The following is a 27062-nucleotide window of genomic DNA, read 5'->3' on the forward strand; positions in this document are numbered from 1 at the left end:
GAGAGCCAGCACCGTGCTTCCATGTCCCAGACCACAATGTACAATAGCTAGGGTGCAGCTGTATAGGGTATAGGGGCCATATTGGGGCCTGGGGCCGCTGTGGGGTCAGAGATGGGACATGTGTTACCTGTATATGGGTGGGAGAGCCAGCACCGTGCTTCAATGTCCCAGACCACAATGTACAATATCTAGGGTGCAGGTGTATAGGGGCCATATTGGGCCTGGGGCCACTGTGGGGTCAGAGATGGGACATGTGTTACCTGTATGTGGGTGGGAGAGCCAGCACCGTGCTTCCATGTCCCAGACCACAATGTACAATATGTAGGGTGCAGCTGTATAGGGTATAGGGGCCATATTGGGGCCTGGGGCCACAGTGCGGTCAGAGATGGGACATGTGTTACCTGTATATTGGTGGGAGAGCCAGCACTGTGCTTCCATGTCCCAGACCACAATGTACAATATCTAGGGTGCAGCTGTATAGGGTATAGGGGCCATATTGGGGCCTGGGGCCACTGTGGGGTCAGAGATGGGACATGTGTTACCTGTATATGGGTGGGAGAGCCAGCACCGTGCTTCCATGTCCCAGACCACAATGTACAATATCTAGGGTGCAGCTGTATAGGGTATAGGGGCCATATTGGGGCATAGGGACACTGTGGGGTCAGAGATGGGACATGTGTTACCTGTATATGGGTGGGAGAGCCAGCACCGTGCTTCCATGTCCCAGACCACAATGTACAATAGCTAGGGTGCAGTTGTATAGGGTATAGGGGCCATATTGGGGCTGCTGTTGGGTCAGAGATGGGACATGTGTCACCTGTATATGGGTGGGAGAGCCAGCACCGTGCTTCCATGTCCCAGACCACAATGTACAATATCTAGGGTGCAGCTGTATAGGGTATAGGGGCCATATTGGGGCCTGGGGCCGCTGTGGGGTCAGAGATGGGACATGTGTTACCTGTATATGGGTGGAAGAGCCAGCACCGTGCTTCCATGTTCCAGACCACAATGTACAATATCTAGAGTGCAGCTGTATAGGGTATAGGGGCCATATTGGGGCCTGGGGCCACTTTGGGGTCAGAGATGGGACATGTGTTACCTGTATATGGGTGGGAGAGCCAGCACCGTGCTTCCATGTCCCAGACCACAATTTACAATATCTAGGGTGCAGCTGTATAGGGGCCATATTGGGGCCTAGGGCCGCTGTGGGGTCATAGATGGGACATGTGTTACCTGTATATGGGTGGGAGAGCCAGCACCGTGCTTCCATGTCCCAGACCACAATGTACAATAGCTAGGGTGCAGCTGTATAGTGTATAGGGGCCATATTGGGGCCTGGGGCCGCTGTGGGGTCAGAGATGGGACATGTGTTACCTGTATATGGGTGGGAGAGCCAGCACCGTGCTTCAATGTCCCAGACCACAATGTACAATATCTAGGGTGCAGGTGTATAGGGGCCATATTGGGCCTGGGGCCACTGTGGGGTCAGAGATGGGACATGTGTTACCTGTATGTGGGTGGGAGAGCCAGCACCGTGCTTCCATGTCCCAGACCACAATGTACAATATGTAGGGTGCAGCTGTATAGGGTATAGGGGCCATATTGGGGCCTGGGGCCACAGTGCGGTCAGAGATGGGACATGTGTTACCTGTATATTGGTGGGAGAGCCAGCACTGTGCTTCCATGTCCCAGACCACAATGTACAATATCTAGGGTGCAGCTGTATAGGGTATAGGGGCCATATTGGGGCCTGGGGCCACTGTGGGGTCAGAGATGGGACATGTGTTACCTGTATATGGGTGGGAGAGCCAGCACCGTGCTTCCATGTCCCAGACCACAATGTACAATATCTAGGGTGCAGCTGTATAGGGTATAGGGGCCATATTGGGGCCGCTGTGGGGTCAGAGATGGGACATGTGTTACCTGTATATGGGTGGGAGAGCCAGCACCGTGCTTCCATGTCCCAGACCACAATGTACAATATCTAGGGTGCAGCTGTATAGGGTATAGGGGCCATATTGGGGCCTGGGGCTGCTGTGGGGTCAGAGATGGGACATGTGTTACCTGTATATGGGTGGGAGAGCCTGCACCGTGCTTCCATGTTCCAGACCACAATGTACAATAGCTAGGGTGTAGCTGTATAGGGTATAGGGGCCATATTGGGGCCTGGGGCCGCTGTGGGGTCAGAGATGGGACATGTGTTACCTGTATATGGGTGGGAGAGCCAGCACCGTGCTTCCATGTCCTAGACCACAATGTACAATATCTAGGGTGCAACTGTATAGGGGCCATATTGGGGCATAGGGACACTGTGGGGTCAGAGATGGGACATGTGTTACCTGTATATGGGTGGGAGAGCCAGCACCGTGCTTCCATGTCCCAGACCACAATGTACAATATCTAGGGTGCAGCTGTATAGGGTATAGGGGCCATATTGGGGCCGCTGTGGGGTCAGAGATGGGACATGTGTTACCTGTATATGGGTGGGAGAGCCAGCACCGTGCTTCCATGTTCCAGACCACAATGTACAATAGCTAGGGTGCAACTGTATAGGGTATAGGGGCCATATTGGGGCATAGGGACACTGTGGGGTCAGAGATGGGACATGTGTTACCTGTATATGGGTGGGAGAGCCAGCACCGTGCTTCCATGTCCCAGACCACAATGTACAATATCTAGGGTGCAGCTGTATAGGGTATAGGGGCCATATTGGGGCCTGAGGCCGCTGTGGGGTCAGAGATGGGACATGTGTTACCTGTATATGGGAGGGAGAGACAGCACCGTGCTTCCATGTCCCAGACCACAATGTACAATATCTAGGGTGCAGCTGTATAGGGCATAGGGGCCATATTGGGGCATAGGGACACTGTGGGGTCAGAGATGGGACATGTGTTACCTGTATATGGGTCGTAGAGCCACCACCGTGCTTATATGTCCCAGACCACAATGTACAATATCTAGGGTGCAGCTGTATAGGGTATAGGGGCCATATTGGGGCATAGGGACACTGTGGGGTCAGAGATGGGACATGTGTTACCTGTATATGGGTGGGAGAGCCAGCACCGTGCTTCCATGTCCCAGACCCCAATGTACAATATCTAGGGTGCAGCTGTATAGGGTATAGGGGCCATATTGGGGCCTGGGGCCACTGTGGGGTCAGAGATGGGACATGTGTTACCTGTATATGGGTGGGAGAGCCAGCACCGTGCTTCCATGTCCCAGACCACAATGTACAATATCTAGGGTGTTGCTGTATAGGGTATAGGGGCCATAATGGGGCATTGGGACACTGTGGGGTCAGAGATGGGACATGTGTTACCTGTATATGGGTGGGAGAGCCAGCACCGTGCTTCCATGTCCCAGACCACAATGTACAATATCTAGGGTGCAGCTGTATGGGGTATAGGGGCCATATTGGGGCCTGTGGCCGCTGTGGGGTCAGAGATGGGACATGTGTTACCTGTATATGGGTGGGAGAGCCAGCACTGTGCTTCCATGTCCCAGACCACAATGTACAATATCGAGGGTGCAGCTGTATAGGGTATAGGGGCCATATTGGGGCCTGGGGACACTGTGGGGTCAGAGATGGGACATGTGTTAGCTGTATATGGGTGGGAGAGCCAGCACCGTGCTTCCATGTCCCAGACCACAATGTACAATATCTAGGGTGCAGCTGTATAGGGTATAGGGGCCATATTGGGGCCTGGGGCCGCTGTGTGGTCAGAGATGGGACATGTGTTACCTGTATATGGTGGGGAGAGCCAGCACTGTGCTTCCATGTCCCAGACCACAATGTACAATATCTAGGGTGCAGCTGTATAGGGTATAGGGGCCATATTGGGGCCAGGGGCCACTGTGGGGTCAGAGGTGGGACATGTGTTACCTGTATATGGGTGGGAGAGACAGCACCGTGCTTCCATGTCCCAGACCACAATGTACAATATCTAGGGTGCAGCTGTATGGGGTATAGGGGCCATATTGGGGCCTGGGGCCGCTGCGGGGTCAGAGATGGGACATGTGTTACCTGTATATGGGTGGGAGAGCCAGCACCGTGCTTCCATGTCCCAGACCACAATGTACAATATCTAGGGTGCAGCTGTATGGGGTATAGGGGCCATATTGGGGCATAGGGACACTGTGGGGTCAGAGATGGGACATGTGTTACCTGTATATGGTTGGGAGAGCCAGCACCGTGCTTCCATGTCCCAGACCACAATGTACAATATCTAGGGTGCAGCTGTATAGGGTATAGGGGCCATATTGGGGCATAGGGATACTGTGGGGTCAGAGATGGGACATGTGTTACCTGTATATTGGTGGGAGAGCCAGCACCGTGCTTCCATGTCCCAGACCACAATGTACAATATCGAGGGTGCAGCTGTATAGGGTATAGGGGCCATATTGGGGCATAGGGACACTGTGGGGTCAGAGATGGGACATGTGTTACCTGTATATGGGTGGGAGAGCCAGCACCGTGCTTCCATGTCCCAGACCACAATGTACAATATCTAGGGTGTTGCTGTATAGGGTATAGGGGCCATATTGGGGCATAGGGACACTGTGGGGTCAGAGATGGGACATGTGTTACCTGTATATGGGTGGGAGAGTCAGCACCGTGCTTCCATGTCCCAGACCGCAATGTACAATATCTAGGGTGCAGCTGTATAGGGGCCATATTGGGGCATAGGGACACTGTGGAGTCAGAGATGGGACATGTGTTACCTGTATATGGGTGGGAGAGCCAGCACCGTGCTTCCATGTCCCAGACCACAATGTACAATATCTAGGGTGCAGCTGTATAGGGTATAGGGGCCATATTGGGGCCAGGGGCCACTGTGGGGTCAGAGGTGGGACATGTGTTACCTGTATATGGGTGGGAGAGACAGCACCGTGCTTCCATGTCCCAGACCACAATGTACAATATCTAGGGTGCAGCTGTATAGGGTATAGGGGCCATATTGGGGCCTGGGGCCACTGTGGGGTCAGAGATGGGACATGTGTTACCTGTATATGGGTGGGAGAGCCAGCACCGTGCTTCCATGTCCCAGACCACAATGTACAATATCTAGGGTGCAGCTGTATAGGGTATAGGGGCCATATTGGGGCATAGGGACACTGTGGGGTCAGAGATGGGACATGTGTTACCTGTATATGGGTGGGAGAGCCAGCACCGTGCTTCCATGTCCCAGACCACAATGTACAATATCTAGGGTGCAGCTGTATAGGGTATAGGGGCCATATTGAGGCCTGGGGCCATTGTGGTGTCAGAGATGGGACATGTGTTACCTGTATATGGGTGGGAGAGCCAGCACCGTGCTTCCATGTCCCAGACCACAATGTACAATATCTAGGGTGCAGCTGTATAGGGTATAGGGGCCATATTGGGGCATAGGGACACTGTGGGGTCAGAGATGGGACATGTGTTACCTGTATATGGGTGGGAGAGCCAGCACCGTGCTTCCATGTCCCAGACCACAATGTACAATATCTAGGGTGCAGCTGTATAGGGTATAGGGGCCATATTGGGGCATAGGGACACTGTGGGGTCAGAGATGGGACATGTGTTACCTGTATATTGGTGGGAGAGCCAGCACCGTGCTTCCATGTCCCAGACCACAATGTACAATATCGAGGGTGCAGCTGTATAGGGTATAGGGGCCATATTGGGGCATAGGGACACTGTGGGGTCAGAGATGGGACATGTGTTACCTGTATATGGGTGGGAGAGCCAGCACCGTGCTTCCATGTCCCAGACCACAATGTACAATATCTAGGGTGCAGCTGTATAGGGTATAGGGGCCATATTGGGGCATAGGGACACTGTGGGGTCAGAGATGGGACATGTGTTACCTGTATATTGGTGGGAGAGCCAGCACCGTGCTTCCATGTCCCAGACCACAATGTACAATATCGAGGGTGCAGCTGTATAGGGTATAGGGGCCATATTGGGGCATAGGGACACTGTGGGGTCAGAGATGGGACATGTGTTACCTGTATATGGGTGGGAGAGCCAGCACCGTGCTTCCATGTCCCAGACCACAATGTACAATATCTAGGGTGCAGCTGTATAGGGTATAGAGGCCATATTGGGGCATAGGGACACTGTGGGGTCAGAGATGGGACATGTGTTACCTGTATATGGGTCGTAGAGCCAGCACCGTGCTTCCATGTCCCAGACCACAATGTACAATATCTAGGGTGCAGCTGTATAGGGTATAGGGGCCATATTGGGGCATAGGGACACTGTGGAGTCAGAGATGGGACATGTGTTACCTGTATATGGGTGGGAGAGCCAGCACCGTGCTTCCATGTCCCAGACCACAATGTACAATATCTAGGGTGCAGCTGTATAGGGTATAGGGGCCATATTGGGGCATAGGGACACTGTGGGGTCAGAGATGGGACATGTGTTACCTGTATATGGGTGGGAGAGCCAGCACTGTGCTTCCATGTCCCAGACCACAATGTACAATATCTAGGGTGCAGTTGTATAGGGTATAGGGGCCATATTGGGGTCTGGGGCCGCTGTGGGGTCAGAGATGGGACATGTGTTACCTGTATATGGGTGGGAGAGCCAGCACTGTGCTTCCATGTCCCAGACCACAATGTACAATATCTAGGGTGCAGCTGTATAGGGTATAGGGGCCATATTGGGGCTGCTGTGGGGTCATAGATGGGACATGTGTTACCTGTATATGGGTGGGAGAGCCAGCACCGTGCTCCTATGTTCTGGGCCAGAATCTTTAATTTTCCTGATTTCCTTCTCCATCTGCACCTCACAGTAATAATTCAGAACATCGATGGCGGCTACATCATTGGATAAAGTCTCTTGTAGCGGGTTATGTCTACCTACTGCGACTCGCTCCTGCAAATGCAGATACAGCTCGTTACATCTCATGCTTTATTTCACCTGAATACACAGAGTTCGGGGGACACCTGTTTGTGCTCACTTGATAAAGCCCAATATATACAAAAAAGCGGTTGTACGATTGGATTGTACGATTGGATTGTATGATTGTATGATTGTATGATTGGATGCACACCTTAGTGTATAACTTGGTATCTTTATTTTTAATTAACTGATAAAAATGTCCCTTTTGGTTTTACTTTTATTTAGTTGAAACTCAGGGCATACAACGTTTAGACAAGGTGAAATAAGAGGTTAAAAAGAGTTTACATATATAGAGATATACTATACATTCAATGTGTAGGGAGAAAGGTAGAAAAATCGTGCGACAGTAGTGTATTTAAAATACAGAACCTCTGTTATGCCGTAGGTGTATTGGAAGAGATAGGAACCGCTTACATTAGCTGTGGTCAATCTATTATATTGCTTTTTTTTTTTTTTTTAAACATTAAATTTTTATTGCAAGAAATTTTGTCAGAAAGACATTTTGTATGGGGGGGGGGGAACAGAAAGGAAAAAGGGAGGGAAGGGTACATGTACATAAAAAAATGAGATACAAAAAACAATTGCATCGAACTGCTTAAAGAATAACAGTCACAATTACACAAATTAATATCTCTGATAGAAAAACAAGAACATACCAGTATTTAAATCAATAACGGTTCTGTCTGACTCTAGGGGTAAATAAGATAACACTATACGAGGCCGTTAGAGCTTGAGGCTAGAGTTGATACCTCGATAGTATCACTGAGCAGATTTGAGATGCCCGCTTTGTCACAGAGAGGGACCAGAGATGCCGCTTTGTCACAGTAGAGGGACCAGAGATGCCGCTTTGTCACAGTAGAGGGACCAGAGATGCCGCTTTGTCACAGTAGAGGGACCAGAGATGCCCGCTTTGTCACAGTAGAGGGACCAGAGATGCTGCTTTGTCACAGTAGAGGGACCAGAGATGCCCGCTTTGTCACAGTAGAGGGACCAGAGATGCCGCTTTGTCACAGTAGAGGGACCAGAGATGCCGCTTTGTCACAGTAGAGGGACCAGAGATGCTGCTTTGTCACAGTAGAGGGACCAGAGATGCCCGCTTTGTCACAGTAGAGGGACCAGAGATGCCGCTTTGTCACAGTAGAGGGACCAGAGATGCCCGCTTTGTCACAGTAAAGGGACCAGAGATGCCGCTTTGTCACAGTAGAGGGACCAGAGATGCCGCTTTGTCACAGTAGAGGGACCAGAGATGCCGCTTTGTCACAGTAGAGGGACCAGAGATGCCGCTTTGTCACAGTAGAGGGACCAGAGATGCCCGCTTTGTCACAGTAGAGGGACCAGAGATGCCGCTTTGTCACAGTAGAGGGACCAGAGATGCCCGCTTTGTCACAGTAGAGGGACCAGAGATGCCGCTTTGTCACAGTAGAGGGACCAGAGATGCCGCTTTGTCACAGTAGAGGGACCAGAGATGCCGCTTTGTCACAGTAGAGGGACCAGAGATGCCGCTTTGTCACAGTAGAGGGACCAGAGATGCCGCTTTGTCACAGTAGAGGGACCAGAGATGCCCGCTTTGTCACAGTAGAGGGACCAGAGATGCCCGCTTTGTCACAGTAGAGGGACCAGAGATGCTGCTTTGTCACAGTAGAGGGACCAGAGATGCCCGCTTTGTCACAGTAGAGGGACCAGAGATGCCGCTTTGTCACAGTAGAGGGACCAGCCAAACCATTTCATCAGTATTGAGTTTGGCGCACAGGAGTATTTTGCTCCGGAAGTTTCGAAAGTATAATGTTTGTGGACTTTTTTACGAATGGAGTCTATGGTCGGCATGGCATCTGATTTCCACAATTTAGCAATCATGGCTTTGGTGGCAATCAGCACATGACCAACTAAATATTTGTCAGCAGCAGAAAAAGAGGGTGGAAAAATATGAAGCAGTGCTAGGGCTGGGTCAGGGGCAGTGGGGTGGTTAAGTATAATGCCTATCAGATGGAACACATCAGCCCAGTGAGGCCGCAGAACCAGGCACTCCCAAAAGATGTGAATAAGGTTTCCAACTAAACCCCACCTTCTCCAACAGAGGTTGGAGGTGGATGGCCAGGTCTTATGCAACCTCTCAGGGGTAAAGTAGGCTCTGTGGATGAGTTTAAAAAACATTTCAGAGTGGTGCAAGCATGCGAAATCTTAAAGCAAGACTTGAAAATATCATCCCAATCATCCTCAGAGAAGGACACGTTTAGGTCTCTTTCCCACTGTGATTGAGAAGTTGTTTTGGTACTTGTGTAGTGAAACTACACAAGTACCGTTGTTTTATGTCCATCTGAGGCTGAGAGGAGCTGGGAATACCATTTAGAAATTCCTCCCTTATGGCAGGGAGCACTCGCTAAATTTTTAAGATATGGAGGGAGGAAGGGAGATTGGTTAGATGCTGGTAGGTGTGCTTGGAGCCAGCTTCTTAATTGTAAATAAATAAAAAAATCCTGCTTAGGAATATTGAAATTATTTGTAAATCAGTAAACGACCTGAGGTGCCCACCTATGTAGAGATCACCCACGGAGGATATGCCCTGAATAACCCATCTATTCAGCTGGGGGATAGGGATTAGAGACTTAAGGGCCTTAAGTGACAAAGGAGGGGCTGGTAGGGTTGCCCTATCTGCGGAGGAGCTGGTAGGGTTGCCCTATCTGCGGAGGGGCTGGTAGGGTTGCCCTATCCGCGGAGGGGCTGGTAGGGTTGCCCTATCCGCGGAGGGGCTGGTAGGGTTGCCCTATCCGCGGAGGGGCTGGTAGGGTTGCCCTATCTGCGGAGGGGCTGGTAGGGTTGCCCTATCTGCGGAGGGGCTGGTAGGGTTGCCCTATCTGTGGAGGGGCTGGTAGGGTTGCCCTATCTGCGGAGGGGCTGGTAGGGTTGCCCTATCCGCGGAGGGGCTGGTAGGGTTGCCCTATCTGCGGAGGGGCTGGTAGGGTCGCCCTATCTGCGGAGGGGCTGGTAGGGTAGACCTATCTGCGGAGAGGCTGGTAGGGTTGCCCTATCTGCGGAGGGGCTGGTAGGGTTGCCCTATCTGCGGAGGGGCTGGTAGGGTTGCCCTATCTGCGGAGGGGCTGGTAGGGTTGACCTATCTGCGGAGGGGCTGGTAGGGTTGCTATCCGCGGAGGGGCTGGTAGGGTTGCCCTATCCGCGGAGGGGCTGGTAGGGTTGCCCTATCTGCGGAGGGGCTGGTAGGGTTGCCCTATCTGTGGAGGGGCTGGTAGGGTTGCCCTATCTGCGGAGGGGCTGGTAGGGTTGCCCTATCTGTGGAGGGGCTGGTAGGGTTGCCCTATCTGTGGAGGGAATGGTAGGGTTGCCCTATCTGTGGAGGGGCTGGTAGGGTTGCCCTATCTGTGGAGGGGCTGGTAGGGTTGCCCTATCTGCAGACTCTACCACTTTATGCCAAACATCTAATGATATTTGGATAGATTTACACTGTGCTGCATATTTATGCGATATCGCAGGGGGGAGCCACAACAAGTCTACCAATGGAATCGGGTGGGAATTGGAGCTTTCTAGGACTACCCTGGGTTTTTGAGCGAAAGGAGACATCCAGTCCCTAACTTGATTTAGGATACAAGAAGCAAGATAACTTTCTAAATCAGGGAACGCCACACCACCATTAGTTTTGTGTTTTATTAGAGTTTTCTTTGCTATCTTCGGTCTAGCCCTCTTCCAGACATATTTAGTTACAAGTTGGTTAAATCTTTGAAGAATGGACCTAGAGGGAAGTCTTGGGATAGTACATTAATTTTGGTAGGAGAACCATTTTGGTTGCAGCAATTCTCCCCAGCTACGAAACATCATGCATCATCCAGTCTCTAGTTAAATCCGAAAACACCCTCAACAGCGGGTTGTAATCACAATCTATGATGTGCTTTCCGGGTGCCAATTGAATTCCTAAGTATTTTAAAGAACAAGATTACCAAGAGTAGTTATAAGTTTCTCTCAACTTGATGACTATATCAGGAGGGAGGCCTAGCGGGAGGGCTTCTGTCTCGCTGGTATTGAGTTTATAGTATGAAACTTCGAAATATTCTTGCAGTAACCTATGTAGGGCAGGAAGGGAATTTATGGGATCAAGGATGCATAATAGAACATCGTCGGCAAATAGACTGATCTTATGGGAAAGATTGCCAATTATCGGGCCTAAAATGGAGTCATCGCATTGAATGCGTTCAGCTAGTGGCTCGATTGCGAGTGCAAATATTAAAGGGGATAGGGGACACCCTTGACGAGTGCCATTAGTGATTTGGAAGCTTGATGAGGTACATCCGTTGGTGAACACTTTAGCGGAGGGATGAGAGTAGAGGGCTAAAATAGAATCTAATATTCGTCCCTGGCAGCCAAACCTCTCCAAGGCTAATTGAATAAAGCCCCAGTGGAGCCTATCAAAGGCCTTCTCGGCGTCCAACGATAGGACCAGGAGGGGGATCTTCTCTGTTGAGCAATGCTCAATAACATCTATTACCCTGCGTGTGTTATCTGGGGCCTGCCTATTTAAGACAAAACCCACCTGGTCATTTTTAATGAGGGAAGGGAGGAGAGGGCTTATTCGGTTCACAACAAGTTTAGCATAAAGCTTCAGATCTGAATTGAGAAGCGCAATGGGTCTATAGTTTTAGACCGAGGTAGGGGGCTTACCTGGTTTAGCTATAGTAACAATGCGGGATTCAAGCATTTCTGAGGGGAAACACTTAGTTACAGAAGCCTCATTAAAAATTTTGACAAGTATAGGAGATAGTTGGGATTTAAATGTCTTATAAAATTTGGATGGGAAGCCATCCGGCCCGGGGGCTTTGTCATTCGAAAGGGAGTCAATAGCGCACTGGACCTCCTCCAGAGTCCAAGGGATGTTAAGGGATAAACAATCCACCGGAGACAATGTAGGGAGGGTGATTTTATCGAAGAAATTCCTCATCCCCCCAGCATCAGGCTCTTTGAGTAGCTGCTTGATACTCTTCGAGGGGGGGGGGATTGACTACGAGACGTGGAACATGTTTGTGAACTATCTATTGATGGGTCTGGAACTAAATTAAAGTCTCCAAGCAGTAGCAAGGCCCCTTTAGCTAATTGCTGGATCTTGGTGAAGAGTTTTCTGCAGAATGCAAGTTGCTTAGTATTGGGGGCATAACTAGAGACTATAGTTACTTTCTTATTATCTAAGAGGCCCGTTAGAATAAAAAATCTGCCCTCAGGGTCAGAGAATTGAGACATGAGGGAAAATGGACATTGTTGGGAGATCAGAATTGCAACCCCTGCCCTCTTGGCAGGGCCATTGGCTGTATAACAGTAAGGGAAGTGTCTATCATGAAACAGTGGAGGGGCAGAGGCCATAAAATGAGTTTCTTGTACAGCTACGATATTGGCCTTGTGCTTGTGGAAGTAGTCCAGCGCTAGCCTCCTTTTATTAGGTGAATTGAGGCCCTTTGCATTAATAGAGACAAAGTTAACCATAATCACAATATGGGTACATAATATGAGATAACAGAGTCAGACGAAAAAATGAAGAAGGTTGGTATGTAGTGAGAGTGACAGAAAAACGAAGTAGAGGGGACATAAAGTAAAGGGGTTGGGTGGGATAAAGACCCCCTGTGGGGGGAATGGTAGGATGCCAAACCATGGCAACTCAGAGCAGGAGTGAGGGAGTAGTGGATGAGCAGGCGGGGAACTGCTACACCTGGACATTAGATCAGAGTCTAAGCTATAAAAGGGGAAGAAAAGAGAAAGAATGTGGAAAAACAATAACCTGTCTGAAAGGAAGGCACTTTTCAATATATGGTGAGTAAAGAGTCTCTGCGCCGCACAGATTACAACACTAAGTACTACGAGATAGCTTCAAACCATATATCTGGCAGCAATACCTTGTCCTAAAGCAGGGGTGTCCAACCTTTCACCTTCCCTAGGCCACATTAGAAGTTGAAAATTTGGTTTGGGCCGCACATAAAATAAAATGACAGTAACGATACCTGATCATCCAAAAAAACATAGAAAACATAGTTAACATATTAAACTTACTTGGAAATGAAGTTAGTGAGATGTTTGACATTGTTTCTCAGCCACCAATGCATCCAGATTTGCTTTGATGGAACTTGTTGCAATTCTCAGCGAGTGCTCAAGGTGCTCATCAGATATTTTGGTTCTAGTTTTATTCTGTGTGTGCTTCATCCTTGAAAATAGCTGCTCACAAATGTAGGTGCTTCCAAATAGCGATGACATGAATAAGGCATGATTGTGAAGTGCAGGATATTTCTCTATATATTCTTTGTGAATTGCTGCACTCATCCCCTGTGTCAACAGCTGTGGTGAGTGATCACTACAGGGGGTATTATGGTACTATTCATAATGCCCCCTGGTAATGCCACTTATATTCATAATGCCCCCTGGTAATGCCACTTATATTCATAATGCCCCCTGGTAATGCCACTTATATTCATAATGCCACCTGGTAATGCCACTTATATTCATAATGCCCCCTGGTAATGCCACTTATATTCATAATGCCACCTGGTAATGCCACTTATATTCATAATGCCCCCTGGTAATGCCACTTATACAGGGCAGGCGACAGGGGGGGTCAAAGGGGACACTTGTACCGGGCCCTGACCAGTTGAGGGGCCCCAAGACTGAGGGATTCAGGGTCTGAAAGCATGGCTGCCTAATCACTTGTCTGGCTACCTGTACTAATGAGTTTATTGACATCACGCAACACACTAAACCACACAACGCACAATGCTGTGCCCTCCCACCTCTGCCCTCCCGTATTATATTGCATTGTAATTATTAATTATCTATTTACTTCTAATAATAAAAAACAAATCCATTCAATATGCAATGTAATAAGAATCTGCGTTCGGTGTTGGGGGGCCCCCGAGATATCAGTGTTCCGGGCCCCAAGATTTCTGTTGCCAGCCCTGCACTTATATTCATAGTGCCACCTGGTAATGCCACTTATATTCATAATGCCCCCTGGTAATGCCACTTATATTCATAATGCCCCCTGTAGTGATCACTCACCACAGCTGTTGACACAGGGGATGAGTGCAGCAATTCACAAAGACACTGATGGTAGTGGGGGTATGAGAAGGCACCGCTGGCCTGGCTGCCTGCTCCTGCCACCGCCACCCATCAGATCATCATCCAGCCCTGCGCACTGCTCGGATGGATCACGTGGGGGAAGCGCCAGCTCAGACGTCCTTCGGACCGCTGGAGCAGCTGAGTGCGCCTGCGCATTCGCACCAGCGCTCCCGCGGCCATTTTAGGTTTGGGAGAACTCGATGCTGGCCGCGGCCATCTTTACTTCACAGTGCCGCGGGCGGACCAGGTAGTTGCCCTAAATATATTATACTTAGAATTTCTTAAAATGCACTGGGCCTCATTACTACCCGACCTGGGCCGCATGCGGCCCGCGGGCCGTGGGTTGGACAAGCCTGTCCTAAAGGAAGGCACTTTCAACAAATATAAGTAAAGAAAATATTAAGGCTAACTTTTACTAGATAAATTCAAGTTCTATATCTAGCGGCAACAAGCCAATGAGGACCTTAGAAAGAAAAATATCAAAAGATACCACTTCTAGTGATCCAGGCCTGGAGCAGAATAAAGTCCAGCTGAAGTCCACTCCCAGACGGGTGACCTGGAGAGGATCTAGCAGAGTTCAAGGTTGAAAGAAAGTGCTTCCCTTCTTCAATAGTCGAGAGTACTACTGTGGAGCCGCCTCTATTGATCAGCAGTTTGGTTGAGTAGCCCAATCTGTAGAGGATGTGTTCTTTTCTAAGGGCAGCAGTGATAGGATACAAGGAACGTCTTTTGGCCAGCGTAGCTTGGGAGAGATCCCAAAAAATTTGTAGGGAACCAAGAGCCTTGGCCGATTCCTCAGATGGTCTGGCTGCATTGAGAATTCCTTTTTTTTTATTTAAGAAATGGATCCTCATAAGAACGTCACGAGGAGCCTCTGTTGGGGCACCCTTGTTTTTGGGAAGTCTATGGATCCTATCAATCAGTAGATCTGAGGATGAGCTGTTTGGAAGGAGTTTCGAAAGATATCTATGGCAAAATTGTTCAAGCTGCTATTGGAAATTGCTTCTGGAACCCATCGGAGTTTGATGTTGTTTCGATGAGATCTGTCCTCCAGATCAGAGAGCTTATCTCGCAGGGCAGCAACCTCGGTCTGCAATGCTTCGTGGGAAGAGATCAGGTCATTATGCGAAGAGGCAAATTCACTCATTTTGGATTCCATGTGGTCCGTAAGGTCTCCCAAGTCATCAATCGATTTCTGGCATTCTTGTAAAGTGTTCTTAAACTCCTCCTTAAAGACACATCTTTCTTAAATTGAAATAGAAGAAGCTTCATGGTGCCTACTGTGAGGGCTTGATTGTCATCTAAGGCATTTGCATCGGGAGGAGAGAGATCCATCGGTGACGGGGCGGGCTGCGCAGGGGAGGAGGAATTAGGTTTAGGAGAATGTGACCCTGTCTCGCTTGCTTTCTTAGAGCCCAGAGAGGAGGACTTAAAGAAGGCCACTTGTGACACCGGTTTGGGTGTCTTGCAGCGTTTGGTAGGCATTCTTAAGGCTGACAGCGCTCCCCCAGCTGAGTTGGAAAAAGATCAGGATCTCGTAGATAGAGGCGGGTAAAATGGATATTATATTGCTTTTAATAGCTCTGTTTATTATGCACAGCACTCTGATTTAACACAGATGATTATTATGTAACCACTATTTCCTGGCACAGAGCCCAGGCTTCTCTTAAAGAGGGAATGGTATATTCTAAATTAGAGCTTGAGAGGCATATACAGTATACAATGTTGCTAAATAATTTGATAATGTATCTGGTGTCCTCTATGGGCCTGGAGTTAGCAAGTATTATTAAATAGCTTTATTGCTTTTAACCACTCTATTCGTAGAGCATTATGGTGGACAATATGTCTAGTATTCTATAGCAGCCTGGTACAGGCACAGGAGTACTTTATATGTAGGAGGAGGTAGAGATTAAATTCTCACTGCTGTCCCCCAGCTGGGGATTCTTGCTAAATAGGCCCAGGTATTATTGCTATATTTCTACACACATCCCAATCATAGTGAAAATAATTACATTTTCAATCAGATTTTTACATAATCTTAAATGCGGCAGAAACAGGAGGGGGAAATTTACCAAAATGGATTCGTAAAAATAAGGTGTATTCGTAGGCAGAAATACACCTATTTTTTACACATTTGTATTTTCGGGATTTACAATCCCGAAAATACAACAATTCGTATTCCTAAAGATGGAACATTCGTATTTGTATTTACAAATACGAATGTCTACACCATCGATAGAATACGACAGAAATCACCATTCAAAAGAATGGTGGTTCCTGATGTACTAAGCAGCCGTACTGATAATACGGCTTCTAATTGGTGTAAAACAGGCACGCAAATACGACAGGAAAATACACCTTGCTTTCCCTGTCGTATTTGCCTTAAGCCTGCATGGATCAGTCAGATCCGTGCAGGCTTTAGTGTAAAAAAAATAGAAAAAAAAAAATAGAAAAAAAAAAATAGAAAAAAAAAAATAGAAAAAAAAAACCCAGCGTGGGGTCCCCTCACAGCCGTAACCAGCACCAGGCTGAAGGAGCCGGGGCCGTTAATTAAAAATCAGGGAACCCGACAAATAGGGGTTCCCCGATTTTTAACAACCAGCCCCAGGCTCCTGCTCTGGGGCTGGTTCCCAAAATACGGGGGACAAAATGACTAGGGGTCCCCCGTATTTTAAGAACCAGCCCCACGCTACGTATGGGAAGGAAGGGGTAATTATCCAAGAGTCAATGATTAAACAACTGGCTGACCCAAAAAAGAAAAGGAAAGTGGCGGATATATATAAGATACTGTTAGGAAACCTAAAAAACAATCAGATAGACAAGAACAGAGAGGATTGGAGTAGAGATGTAGGAGATATAACTGATCAAGATTGGACAAAAATACTAGCATCCCCAATGAAGGCGACGTATTCGATCAGGTTCCAACAAATTCAGCTCTTTATCTTGCACAGAGTGTACGTCACCCCAGTGAAGCTTAGACAGTATGATAAAAGTAAGAACGACCTATGCCCGAAATGTAGTATTTGTCAGGGAACTTTTTTACATATGTTATGGGAATGTCGCCATATCCAAAAAATATGGCAACAAGTAGAACACAGAATTAGACAAATGGGTAGCACAGAATTTGTTATAGATAAAAAAGCATGTTTGTTAAATAGAATACAAATAGTAGGTATGAATAAGCACCAAACGCAATGTATCACAAATTTAATATCACTGGTGAAAGTTCTAATAGTTAGGAAGTGGCTGGCACATGACAGCCCAAATATCAAGCAATGGGTAAATTTAGTTAATAACACTATTAAACATGAACGATATATGTACACAAAAAGAGGAAAACTAGAGAAATTTCACCAGGTGTGGGATATATGGTTAAAATCAAAATATTATAATGGAGAATAGAAATAAAGCACGGCACATAGAGCACGAAGAAATATAAGAGGGTTAAAAGGAAAATACACAAAGTAATGAATGAGAGGATATAGACAGATTCCGGGGGGATGGAGGGGGATGGGGGGGGGGGAAGGGGTGTGGATGGGAAATATTATGTATTAATATAGATGTGAATAATGCTTGGTCAAATGGAAAATATAGTGGGAAAATTATGAAATAATAGTATTTGACCAGATATGTTAAATTGTGAATGATGTATGTGATCTGTGTGATTTTTTAATGTTCAATTTTTTTTACTATTGAAAAAAGGAAAAAATAAAGACTATATTTAAAAAAAAAAAAAAAAAAAAAGAACCAGCCCCAGGCAAAACCAGCCAGCAGGGTAATGCCACAGCCGGGGGGAGACTTTTTATACAAGTCCCCCCGGCCAAAGCATTCATCCCTACCGACCAGTCAGCCTGGCCAGGGGCCCTGGGGGAGTGGGGACCCCCCCAATGAAGGGGTCCCCCCCCCCTCCAGGACTTACCTGACCAGGCTGAAGCCTGGTACTGTCCCCGATGCCCCTGGGCGGTGGGCATCGGGCTGATTCAAGTGTAAAAAAAAGATTAAACTATTGTTTTTTACTGTGGCACTACAAGTGCCAGCAAGCTGGGACTTGGAGAACCACAAGTTCCAGCCTGCTGGGCATTAAAGGGCCAGCTGGCACTTGTAGTTCCACAGTTAAAAAAATAGTACAATAAACACACACTGACACAATGAAAATAAAAGTTTAATACATACATTACACACATACTGATACTTACCTTTCTTGATCCCGTAGGTAGCCCTCTGTCCTGGTGTCCGGTGTCGTCCTCCAGGTCCATGTCGGCGGTCCGTGTCGTCCTCCAGGTCCATGTCGGCGGTCCGTGTCGTCCTCCAGGTCCATGGCGGTGTCCGGGTCCGAAGAAATCCATGTTGGAGCTGTGGAAGGAAATCCTACTCACCTGGTCCTGTGCTGAAGATGTCTGGTCTTGGTCCGACGTAATCCAGGTAATCTTCATGCTGTCGCCGGTCCCCGCACTGTCCGCATCGCACTGAGGAGAGATGCTGAGATATTTCATACTCGGCGCCTCTCCTCAGTATGATTTCTATTGGCCGCCTAGCGGCCAATCAGGAGCCGACTTTCTTGGCTCCTGATTGGCCGCTAGGCGGCCAATAGAAATCATACTGAGGAGAGGCGCCGAGTATGAAACATCTCAGCATCTCTCCTCAGTGCGATGCGGACAGTGCGGGGACCAGCGACAGCATGCAGCACTACTAAGTAATTGCTGACAGAGAGGCTGTGGAGTGCAAAGCCAAATGAGAGGCTGAGGCTGCAGAGTGTCAGGCCGAATGAAAGGCTGCAGAGCTTGTGGAGAGCCTAGAAAGGGACAGAGGTTCCAAATGACCACAGACGCAAATTTCAATGAACAGTTCCGTCTTTGAAGCAGGCAGAGGAAGCCAAGTGAGTGTCAGCTGGGTTGTGAATAATGAGCTGGCCCTGGACATTACCACAGATGTTCAGAGGTCTGACATCTCTGCTAGTACCATTGAGACTGTAGGATGTGTGGCAGTCAGGGAGGCTGCGGAGTTACCAATCCCCTACAGCACCAGAGGAGCCCAGTGGGTATTACAAATGGCTGGCCGGCCTCAGACTTACACATGGCAGGCCGGCCTCAGGCTTTCGCATGGCGGGCCGGCCTCAGGCTTTCACATGGCGGGACGGCCACAGGCTTTCACGAGGCGGGCCGGCCACAGGCTTTCACGAGGCGGGCCGGCCTCAGGCTTACACATGGTGGGCCGGCCTCAGGCTTACACATGGCGGGCCTGCCTCAGGCTTACACATGGCGGGCCGGCCTCAGGCTTACACATGGCGGGCCGGCCTCAGACTTAGACTGTACATGGCAGCCCGGCCTCAGACTTAGACTGTACATGGCAGCCCGGCCTCAGGCTTACACATGGCAGCCCGGCCTCAGACTTATACATGGCAGCCCAGTCTCAGACTTACACATGGTGGCCAGGCTTCAGGCTTATACATGGCAGATGGCCTCAGACTTACACATGGCAGCCCGGCCTCAGACTTACACATGGCAGCCCGGCCTCAGACTTACACATGGCAGCCCGGCCTCAGACTTAGACTATACATGGCAGCCCGGCCTCAGACTTAGACTATACATGGCAGCCCGGCCTCAGACTTATAAATGGCAGCCGGCCTCAGACTTACACATGGCAGCCGGGCCTCAGACTTACACCAGGCAGGCCAGCCTTAGACTTACACATGGCAGCCCGGCCTCAGACTAGACTGTACATGGCAGCCCGGTCTCAGACTTACACATGGCAGCCCGGTCTCAGACTTACACATGGCAGCCCGGTCTCAGACTTACACATGGCAGGCCAGCCTTAGACTTAAACATGGCGGCAGGGCCTCAGGCTCACACATGGCGGCAGGGCCTCAGGCTCACACATGGCAGATTTTCTTTCTGTCTGGACAGCGACTATCTGACCGCTATCATCTACAACTTTGCAGATCAGCGATCGATTCTGATTCATTCTGATAAATGCCTTGAGTCCTATTGGAGAAAGCATGCGATATAAATAACATTGTTATTACTTACTACCAATCGCAAGCTCCAGCGGCTCAGCCAGTCCTCACATGTTCTCCTCAGAGTTTTCCTGCTGCTTTTGGTCTCTGCCCAAGTGTCCCAGGACCAGCACTTCTTGCCAATGAACCCATGAGGGTCTTGAACACCAAGTTCTTCAAAGAGAGCAAGAAACGTTTCCCTGTGGATACAGCGCAGAGGTTGGAGCCAATATGATATTAAGGATTAGAGAATATGGAAAGCTCATGGGTGGAATGTAATACGGTGTGAGAATCAGAAAGTGAGAGATTCTGGGAGCGTGACTAGAAGTTACACAAAAACCAGGTTTGGATCATTGGCTAGACACACAATAGGTCTACAGGCATTAGGTTGTCCACTGAAGGTCAACATGCATGAAGGTCTACAGGGTCATTAGGTCAACACAAACATTATGTCGACATGGGAAAGGTAGACATGGGGTGTTTCACTTTTTTTTTTTTCAGACATGGACACTAAAAAAGTGCACCGCATCCCCTCAAATGGCTCACTGTGCTTGCCATACTTCCGGCACGGTGCCTCCCTACACTTGGCACACTATTCTATTCTCTCACAACGCCCTAGTGGATGGTAGGGCATGAAATACCGCCTGTCGGCCCATGTCAGCTCAAAAAAAAAGTTAAAAACCCCATGTCGATCTTTTGACTGTCGACGTTCCCCATGTTGGCCTAATGCTTGTGTTGACCTAACCCATGTTGACCTTTAGTCATGTCGGTCTAATGCTTGTCGACCTACTGACCGTATCACGTATGTGTAATTTATTAAGAGAAAACCTTCCCAGAATCTCTCACTTCCTGATTCTCACCCAATACCTCCCACTGGTAAATAACGTCTACAACAAGGATGTGAGCTACAACAAGATGGCCGACATGCTCTAGTGTACAGGTGATGTTAGCACTAGTAATCAGGAGTTGTGGAATATCTCAAACCCAGCAATTTACAGCATCCCACACAGCAGGGATTTTCTAATGGGAGAGCATATCAAACATATTGGCTGGCTGACTATGACTACGGTGACACATTGGGGGGGGTGAAGATTTACTGTAGCTTAGTAAGACTTCCGCAGTGCGGAATTGGATATTCTGGCTATAGGATAAGGGTCTTATAAATGGAGGAACGTGAGAAATAGTAGAACGGACTACCTGTATGAGAGGCACTACTGATGTTGGGTATGTCCAAGCTGTATGAGAGGCACTACTGATGTTGGGTACATCCAAGCTGTATGAGAGGCACTACTGATGTTGGGTACATCCAAGCTGTATGAGAGGCACTACTGATGTTGGGTACGTCCAAGCTGTATGTGAGGCACTACTGATATTGGGTACATCCAAGCTGTATGAGAGGCACTACTGATGTTGGGTATGTCCAAGCTGTATGAGAGGCACTACTGATGTTGGGTATGTCCAAGCTGTATGAGAGGCACTACTGATGTTGGGTATGTCCAAGCTGTATGAGAGGCACTACTGATGTTGGGTACATCCAAGCTGTATGAGAGGCACTACTGATGTTGGGTATGTCCAAGCTGTATGAGAGGCACTACTGATGTTGGGTATGTCCAAGCTGTATGAGAGGCACTACTGATGTTGGGTATGTCCAAGCTGTATGTGAGGCACTACTGATGTTGGGTATGTCCAAGCTGTATGAGAGGCACTACTGATGTTGGGTATGTCCAAGCTGTATGAGAGGCACTACTGATGTTGGGTATGTCCAAGCTGTATGAGAGGCACTACTGATGTTGGGTACATCCAAGCTGTATGTGAGGCACTACTGATGTTGGGTACATCCAAGCTGTATGTGAGGCACTACTGATGTTGGGTATGTCCAAGCTGTATGAGAGGCACTACTGATGTTGGGTACATCCAAGCTGTATGAGAGGCACAAATGATATTGGTTAACTCCAAGCTGTCTGAGAGGCACTACTGATGTTGGGTACATCCAAGCTGTCTGAGAGGCACTACAGATGTTGGATACATCCAAGCAGAATGAGAAGTACTACTGATGTTGGATACATCCAAGCAGAATGAGAAGTACTACTGATGTTGGATACATCCAAGCTGTATATTAGGTACATCCAAGCTGTATGAGAGGCACTACTGATGTTGGGTACATGCAAGCTGTATGAGAGGCACTACTGATGTTGGGTACATCCAAGCTGTATGAGAGGCACTACAGATGGTGGTTAAGTCCAAGCTGTATGAGAGGCACTACTGATGTTGGGTACATCCAAGCTGTATGTGAGGCACTACTGATGTTGGGTACATCCAAGCTGTATGTGAGGCACTACTGATGTTGGGTATGTCCAAGCTGTATGAGAGGCACTACTGATGTTGGGTATGTCCAAGCTGTATGTGAGGCACTACTGATGTTGGGTATGTCCAAGCTGTATGAGAGGCACTACTGATGTTGGGTATGTCCAAGCTGTATGAGAGGCACTACTGATGTTGGGTACATCCAAGCTGTATGAGAGGCACAAATGATATTGGTTAACTCCAAGCTGTCTGAGAGGCACTACTGATGTTGGGTACATCCAAGCTGTCTGAGAGGCACTACTGATGTTGGGTATGTCCAAGCTGTATGTGAGGCACTACTGATGTTGGGTATGTCCAAGCTGTATGAGAGGCACTACTGATGTTGGGTATGTCCAAGCTGTATGAGAGGCACTACTGATGTTGGGTATGTCCAAGCTGTATGAGAGGCACTACTGATGTTGGGTACATCCAAGCTGTATGTGAGGCACTACTGATGTTGGGTACATCCAAGCTGTATGTGAGGCACTACTGATGTTGGGTATGTCCAAGCTGTATGAGAGGCACTACTGATGTTGGGTACATCCAAGCTGTATGAGAGGCACTACTGATGTTGGGTATGTCCAAGCTGTATGTGAGGCACTACTGATGTTGGGTATGTCCAAGCTGTATGAGAGGCACTACTGATGTTGGGTATGTCCAAGCTGTATGAGAGGCACTACTGATGTTGGGTATGTCCAAGCTGTATGAGAGGCACTACTGATGTTGGGTACATCCAAGCTGTATGTGAGGCACTACTGATGTTGGGTACATCCAAGCTGTATGTGAGGCACTACTGATGTTGGGTATGTCCAAGCTGTATGAGAGGCACTACTGATGTTGGGTACATCCAAGCTGTATGAGAGGCACAAATGATATTGGTTAACTCCAAGCTGTCTGAGAGGCACTACTGATGTTGGGTACATCCAAGCTGTCTGAGAGGCACTACAGATGTTGGATACATCCAAGCAGAATGAGAAGTACTACTGATGTTGGATACATCCAAGCTGTATATTAGGTACATCCAAGCTGTATGAGAGGCACTACTGATGTTGGGTACATGCAAGCTGTATGAGAGGCACTACTGATGTTGGGTACATCCAAGCTGTATGAGAGGCACTACAGATGGTGGTTAAGTCCAAGCTGTATGAGAGGCACTACTGATGTTGGGTACATCCAAGCTGTATGTGAGGCACTACTGATGTTGGGTACATCCAAGCTGTATGTGAGGCACTACTGATGTTGGGTATGTCCAAGCTGTATGAGAGGCACTACTGATGTTGGGTATGTCCAAGCTGTATGTGAGGCACTACTGATGTTGGGTATGTCCAAGCTGTATGAGAGGCACTACTGATGTTGGGTATGTCCAAGCTGTATGAGAGGCACTACTGATGTTGGGTACATCCAAGCTGTATGAGAGGCACAAATGATATTGGTTAACTCCAAGCTGTCTGAGAGGCACTACTGATGTTGGGTACATCCAAGCTGTCTGAGAGGCACTACAGATGTTGGATACATCCAAGCAGTATGAGAAGTACTACTGATGTTGGATACATCCAAGCTGTATATTAGGTACATCCAAGCTGTATGAGAGGCACTACTGATGTTGGGTATGTCCAAGCTGTATGAGAGGCACTACTGATGTTGGGTATGTCCAAGCTGTATGTGAGGCACTACTGATGTTGGGTACATCCAAGCTGTATGAGAGGCACTACTGATGTTGGGTACATCCAAGCTGTATGAGAGGCACTACAGATGGTGGTTAAGTCCAAGCTGTATGAGAGGCACTAATGATGTTGGATACGTCCAAGCTGTATGAGAGGCACTACTGATGTTGGGTACATCCAAGCTGTATGAGAGGCACTACTGATGTTGGGTATGTCCAAGCTGTATGAGAGGCACTAATGATGTTGGATACGTCCAAGATGTATGAGAGGCACTACTGATGTTGGTTAAGTATGAGAGGCACTACTGATGTTGGCTACATTCAAGCTGTATGAGAGGCACTACTGATGTTGGGTACATCCAAGCTGTATGAGAGGCACTACTGATGTTGGGTACATCCAAGCTGTATGAGAGGCACTAATGATGTTGGATACGTCCAAGATGTATGAGAGGCACTACTGATGTTGGCTACATCCAAGCTGTATGAGAGGCACTACTGATGTTGGGTATGTCCAAGCTGTATGAGAGGCACTACTGATGTTGGATACATCCAAGCTGTATGAGAGGAAATCAATCATTGTATATATATATATATATATATATATATATATATATATATATATATATTTGTGATCCCTTTACTGAATTATAAATACCGTTCTTCAGACATCGTATTGGGATCGATTATTGCAAAGTAAAGGAGGGTTATGCTGTAAGTCTTGAATTTGCCAAGTGTCTTACGGATATATTCCATTGATGCCGGATCCATTTTGCCGGAATGGATCTGGCATCCATTATTCAATTCATCGGCCAAATCCTGATGTCGGATTTAGCCGATGATTGACACTCACCTGGCCGACACTCGGACCGGGTGAGCGCGGCAGCAGGAGACGGCGGCCCGGCGGCGGGTATGTACGGGAGGGTGCGGGCGGCGGCGTGAGGGTGTGGGCAGCGGTGTGAGGGTGCGGGCTGTGGCGGACAGGAGGATGGTGTCGTGTAAGCTGCTGCTGCTCACCCGGCGCCATCCTCCCTACCTCAATCCGGCATTATGCCGGATTGAGAATGACGGAAACACAGCAGTTTTGGCTGTGTTTCCGTCCAAAGCAGGTGAATTGGCGACTCTTCCGTCAATCCACCTGCTTTTCGGCATGTCGAAACATTTGGACATGCCGGGGAAAAAAAGCTAAAATTTAATACATCGGAACCCCTTCCGATGTATTCATGTCGAAAACTGCCGTTTTTTCGGCAAGATTCGACACGAATTGAAAATACCCATTAGTGAGAAGCTGAACAGCACTACTGATGTTGGGTACATCCAAGCTGTATGAGAGGCACTACGGATGTTCGGTACATTAAAGCTGTATGAGAGGCACTACGGATGTTCGGTACGTTAAAGCTCTATGAGAGGCACTACGGATGTTCGGTACGTTAAAGCTGTATGAGAGGCACTACAGATGTCGGGTACGTTAAAGCTGTATGAGAGGCACTATGGATGTTCGGTACGTTAAAGCTGTATGAGAGGCACTACGGATATCGGGTACGTCAAAGCTGTATGAGAGGCATTACGGATGTTCGGTACATTAAAGCTGTATGAGAGGCACTACGGATGTCTGGTACGTTAAAGCTGTATGAGAGGCACTACGGATGTCGGGTACGTCAAAGCTGTATGAGAGGCACTACGGATGTTCGGTACGTCAAAGCTGTATGAGAGGCACTACGGATGTTCGGTACATTAAAGCTGTATGAGAGGCACTACGGATGTTCGGTACATTAAAGCTGTATGAGAGGCACTACGGATGTCTGGTACGTTAAAGCTGTATGAGAGGCACTACGGATGTCTGGTACGTTAAAGCTGTATGAGAGGCACTACGGATGTTCGGTACGTTAAAGCTGTATGAGAGGCACTACGGATGTCGGGTACGTCAAAGCTGTATGAGAGGCACTATGGATGTTCGGTACGTTAAAGCAGTATGAGAGGCACTACGGATGTCCTGATGCTACTACTACTGTACCTTTAATCACAATAATTACAAGAGCAATAAGGGAATAAGACGTGTATAAATACAGATGGAGCAGGGCTCTTCTTTGGCCGGCGCTTTCCAGACCCCTTGCGCTGGTGAGCGCCAGCAAGAGACTGGGACGCGCGTCCCAGTATCGCGGTGGCTGGGCAGCGTCTCTCTGCCCGTCTCCGCTTCGGGGAGATGCTGCCCAGTTCGGGGAGGGGGGGGGGGGGTTTGGGCGGCGAGGGGGACCGGTGGAGATGGCAGGGGAGGCATCGGGGACCCCCGCCAAGCTCCGTTGCCACGGGGCATGCGGGCGTCTCGTGCACTCATCCCCCCTGGCGAGAGCCGGCCGCCAGCGTGGATGGCGGTAGAAATGGATAAGGCCGGCTCCATCTGTACAATAAGTGTGCTGTATAGATCCATGTACACCTACCTGTAGGAGGGTTCCACCAGTACACATGTCACCAGCAACTCCAACACCAGCTCGGAGCTCCCCCGCGTCAGATCATTCATGAAGCGCAGTAAGTACCAGAGGAAATCACAGTCTCCATATGCCTGGAAGAGATAAAGTACAGACAGAGGAGTTGTCCGGCAATTTCCCATCTCACTTTGTCTCTCATCTGTCCCTCACATCTACAGTATCTCTCCCTCACATCTACAGTATCTCTCCCTCACATCTCTGTCCCTCACATCTACAGTATCTCTCCCTCACATCTACAGTATCTCTCCCTCACATCTACAGTATCTCTCCCTCACATCTCTGTCCCTCACATCTACAGTATCTCTCCCTCACACCTCTGTCCCTCACATCTACAGTATCTCTCCCTCACACCTCTGTCCCTCACATGTACAGTATCTCTCCCTCACACCTCTGTCCCTCACATGTACAGTATCTCTTCCTCACACCTCTGTCCCTCACATGTACAGTATCTCTTCCTCACATGTACAGTATCTCTCCCTCACATCTCTGTCCCTCACATGTACAGTATCTCTCCCTCACATCTCTGTCCCTCACATGTACAGTATCTCTCCCTCACATCTCTGTCCCTCACATGTACAGTATCTCTCCCTC

At 48.5% G+C, this 27062-nt stretch overlaps 1 protein-coding gene across 1 annotated transcript in view; it reads right to left on the bottom strand.

Moving 5' to 3' along the window:
- Positions 1–6685: 6685 nt before the first annotated feature.
- WDR97 (WD repeat domain 97) overlaps positions 6686–27062 on the bottom strand; it is a 305848-nt gene continuing 285471 nt past the window's right edge. The window contains exons 20-22 of the mRNA XM_083145263.1: positions 26424–26545; positions 20017–20182; positions 6686–6865 (exon numbers count right to left, since the gene is read on the bottom strand). Of these exons, the coding sequence (XP_083001389.1) occupies positions 6686–6865; positions 20017–20182; positions 26424–26545 (468 nt within the window). The remainder of the gene's footprint in view (positions 6866–20016; positions 20183–26423; positions 26546–27062) is intronic.

This window comes from Crinia signifera, chromosome 5 (assembly GCF_055691185.1).
Source record: "Crinia signifera chromosome 5, ASM5569118v1, whole genome shotgun sequence".
Classification (NCBI taxonomy): domain Eukaryota; kingdom Metazoa; phylum Chordata; class Amphibia; order Anura; family Myobatrachidae; genus Crinia; species Crinia signifera.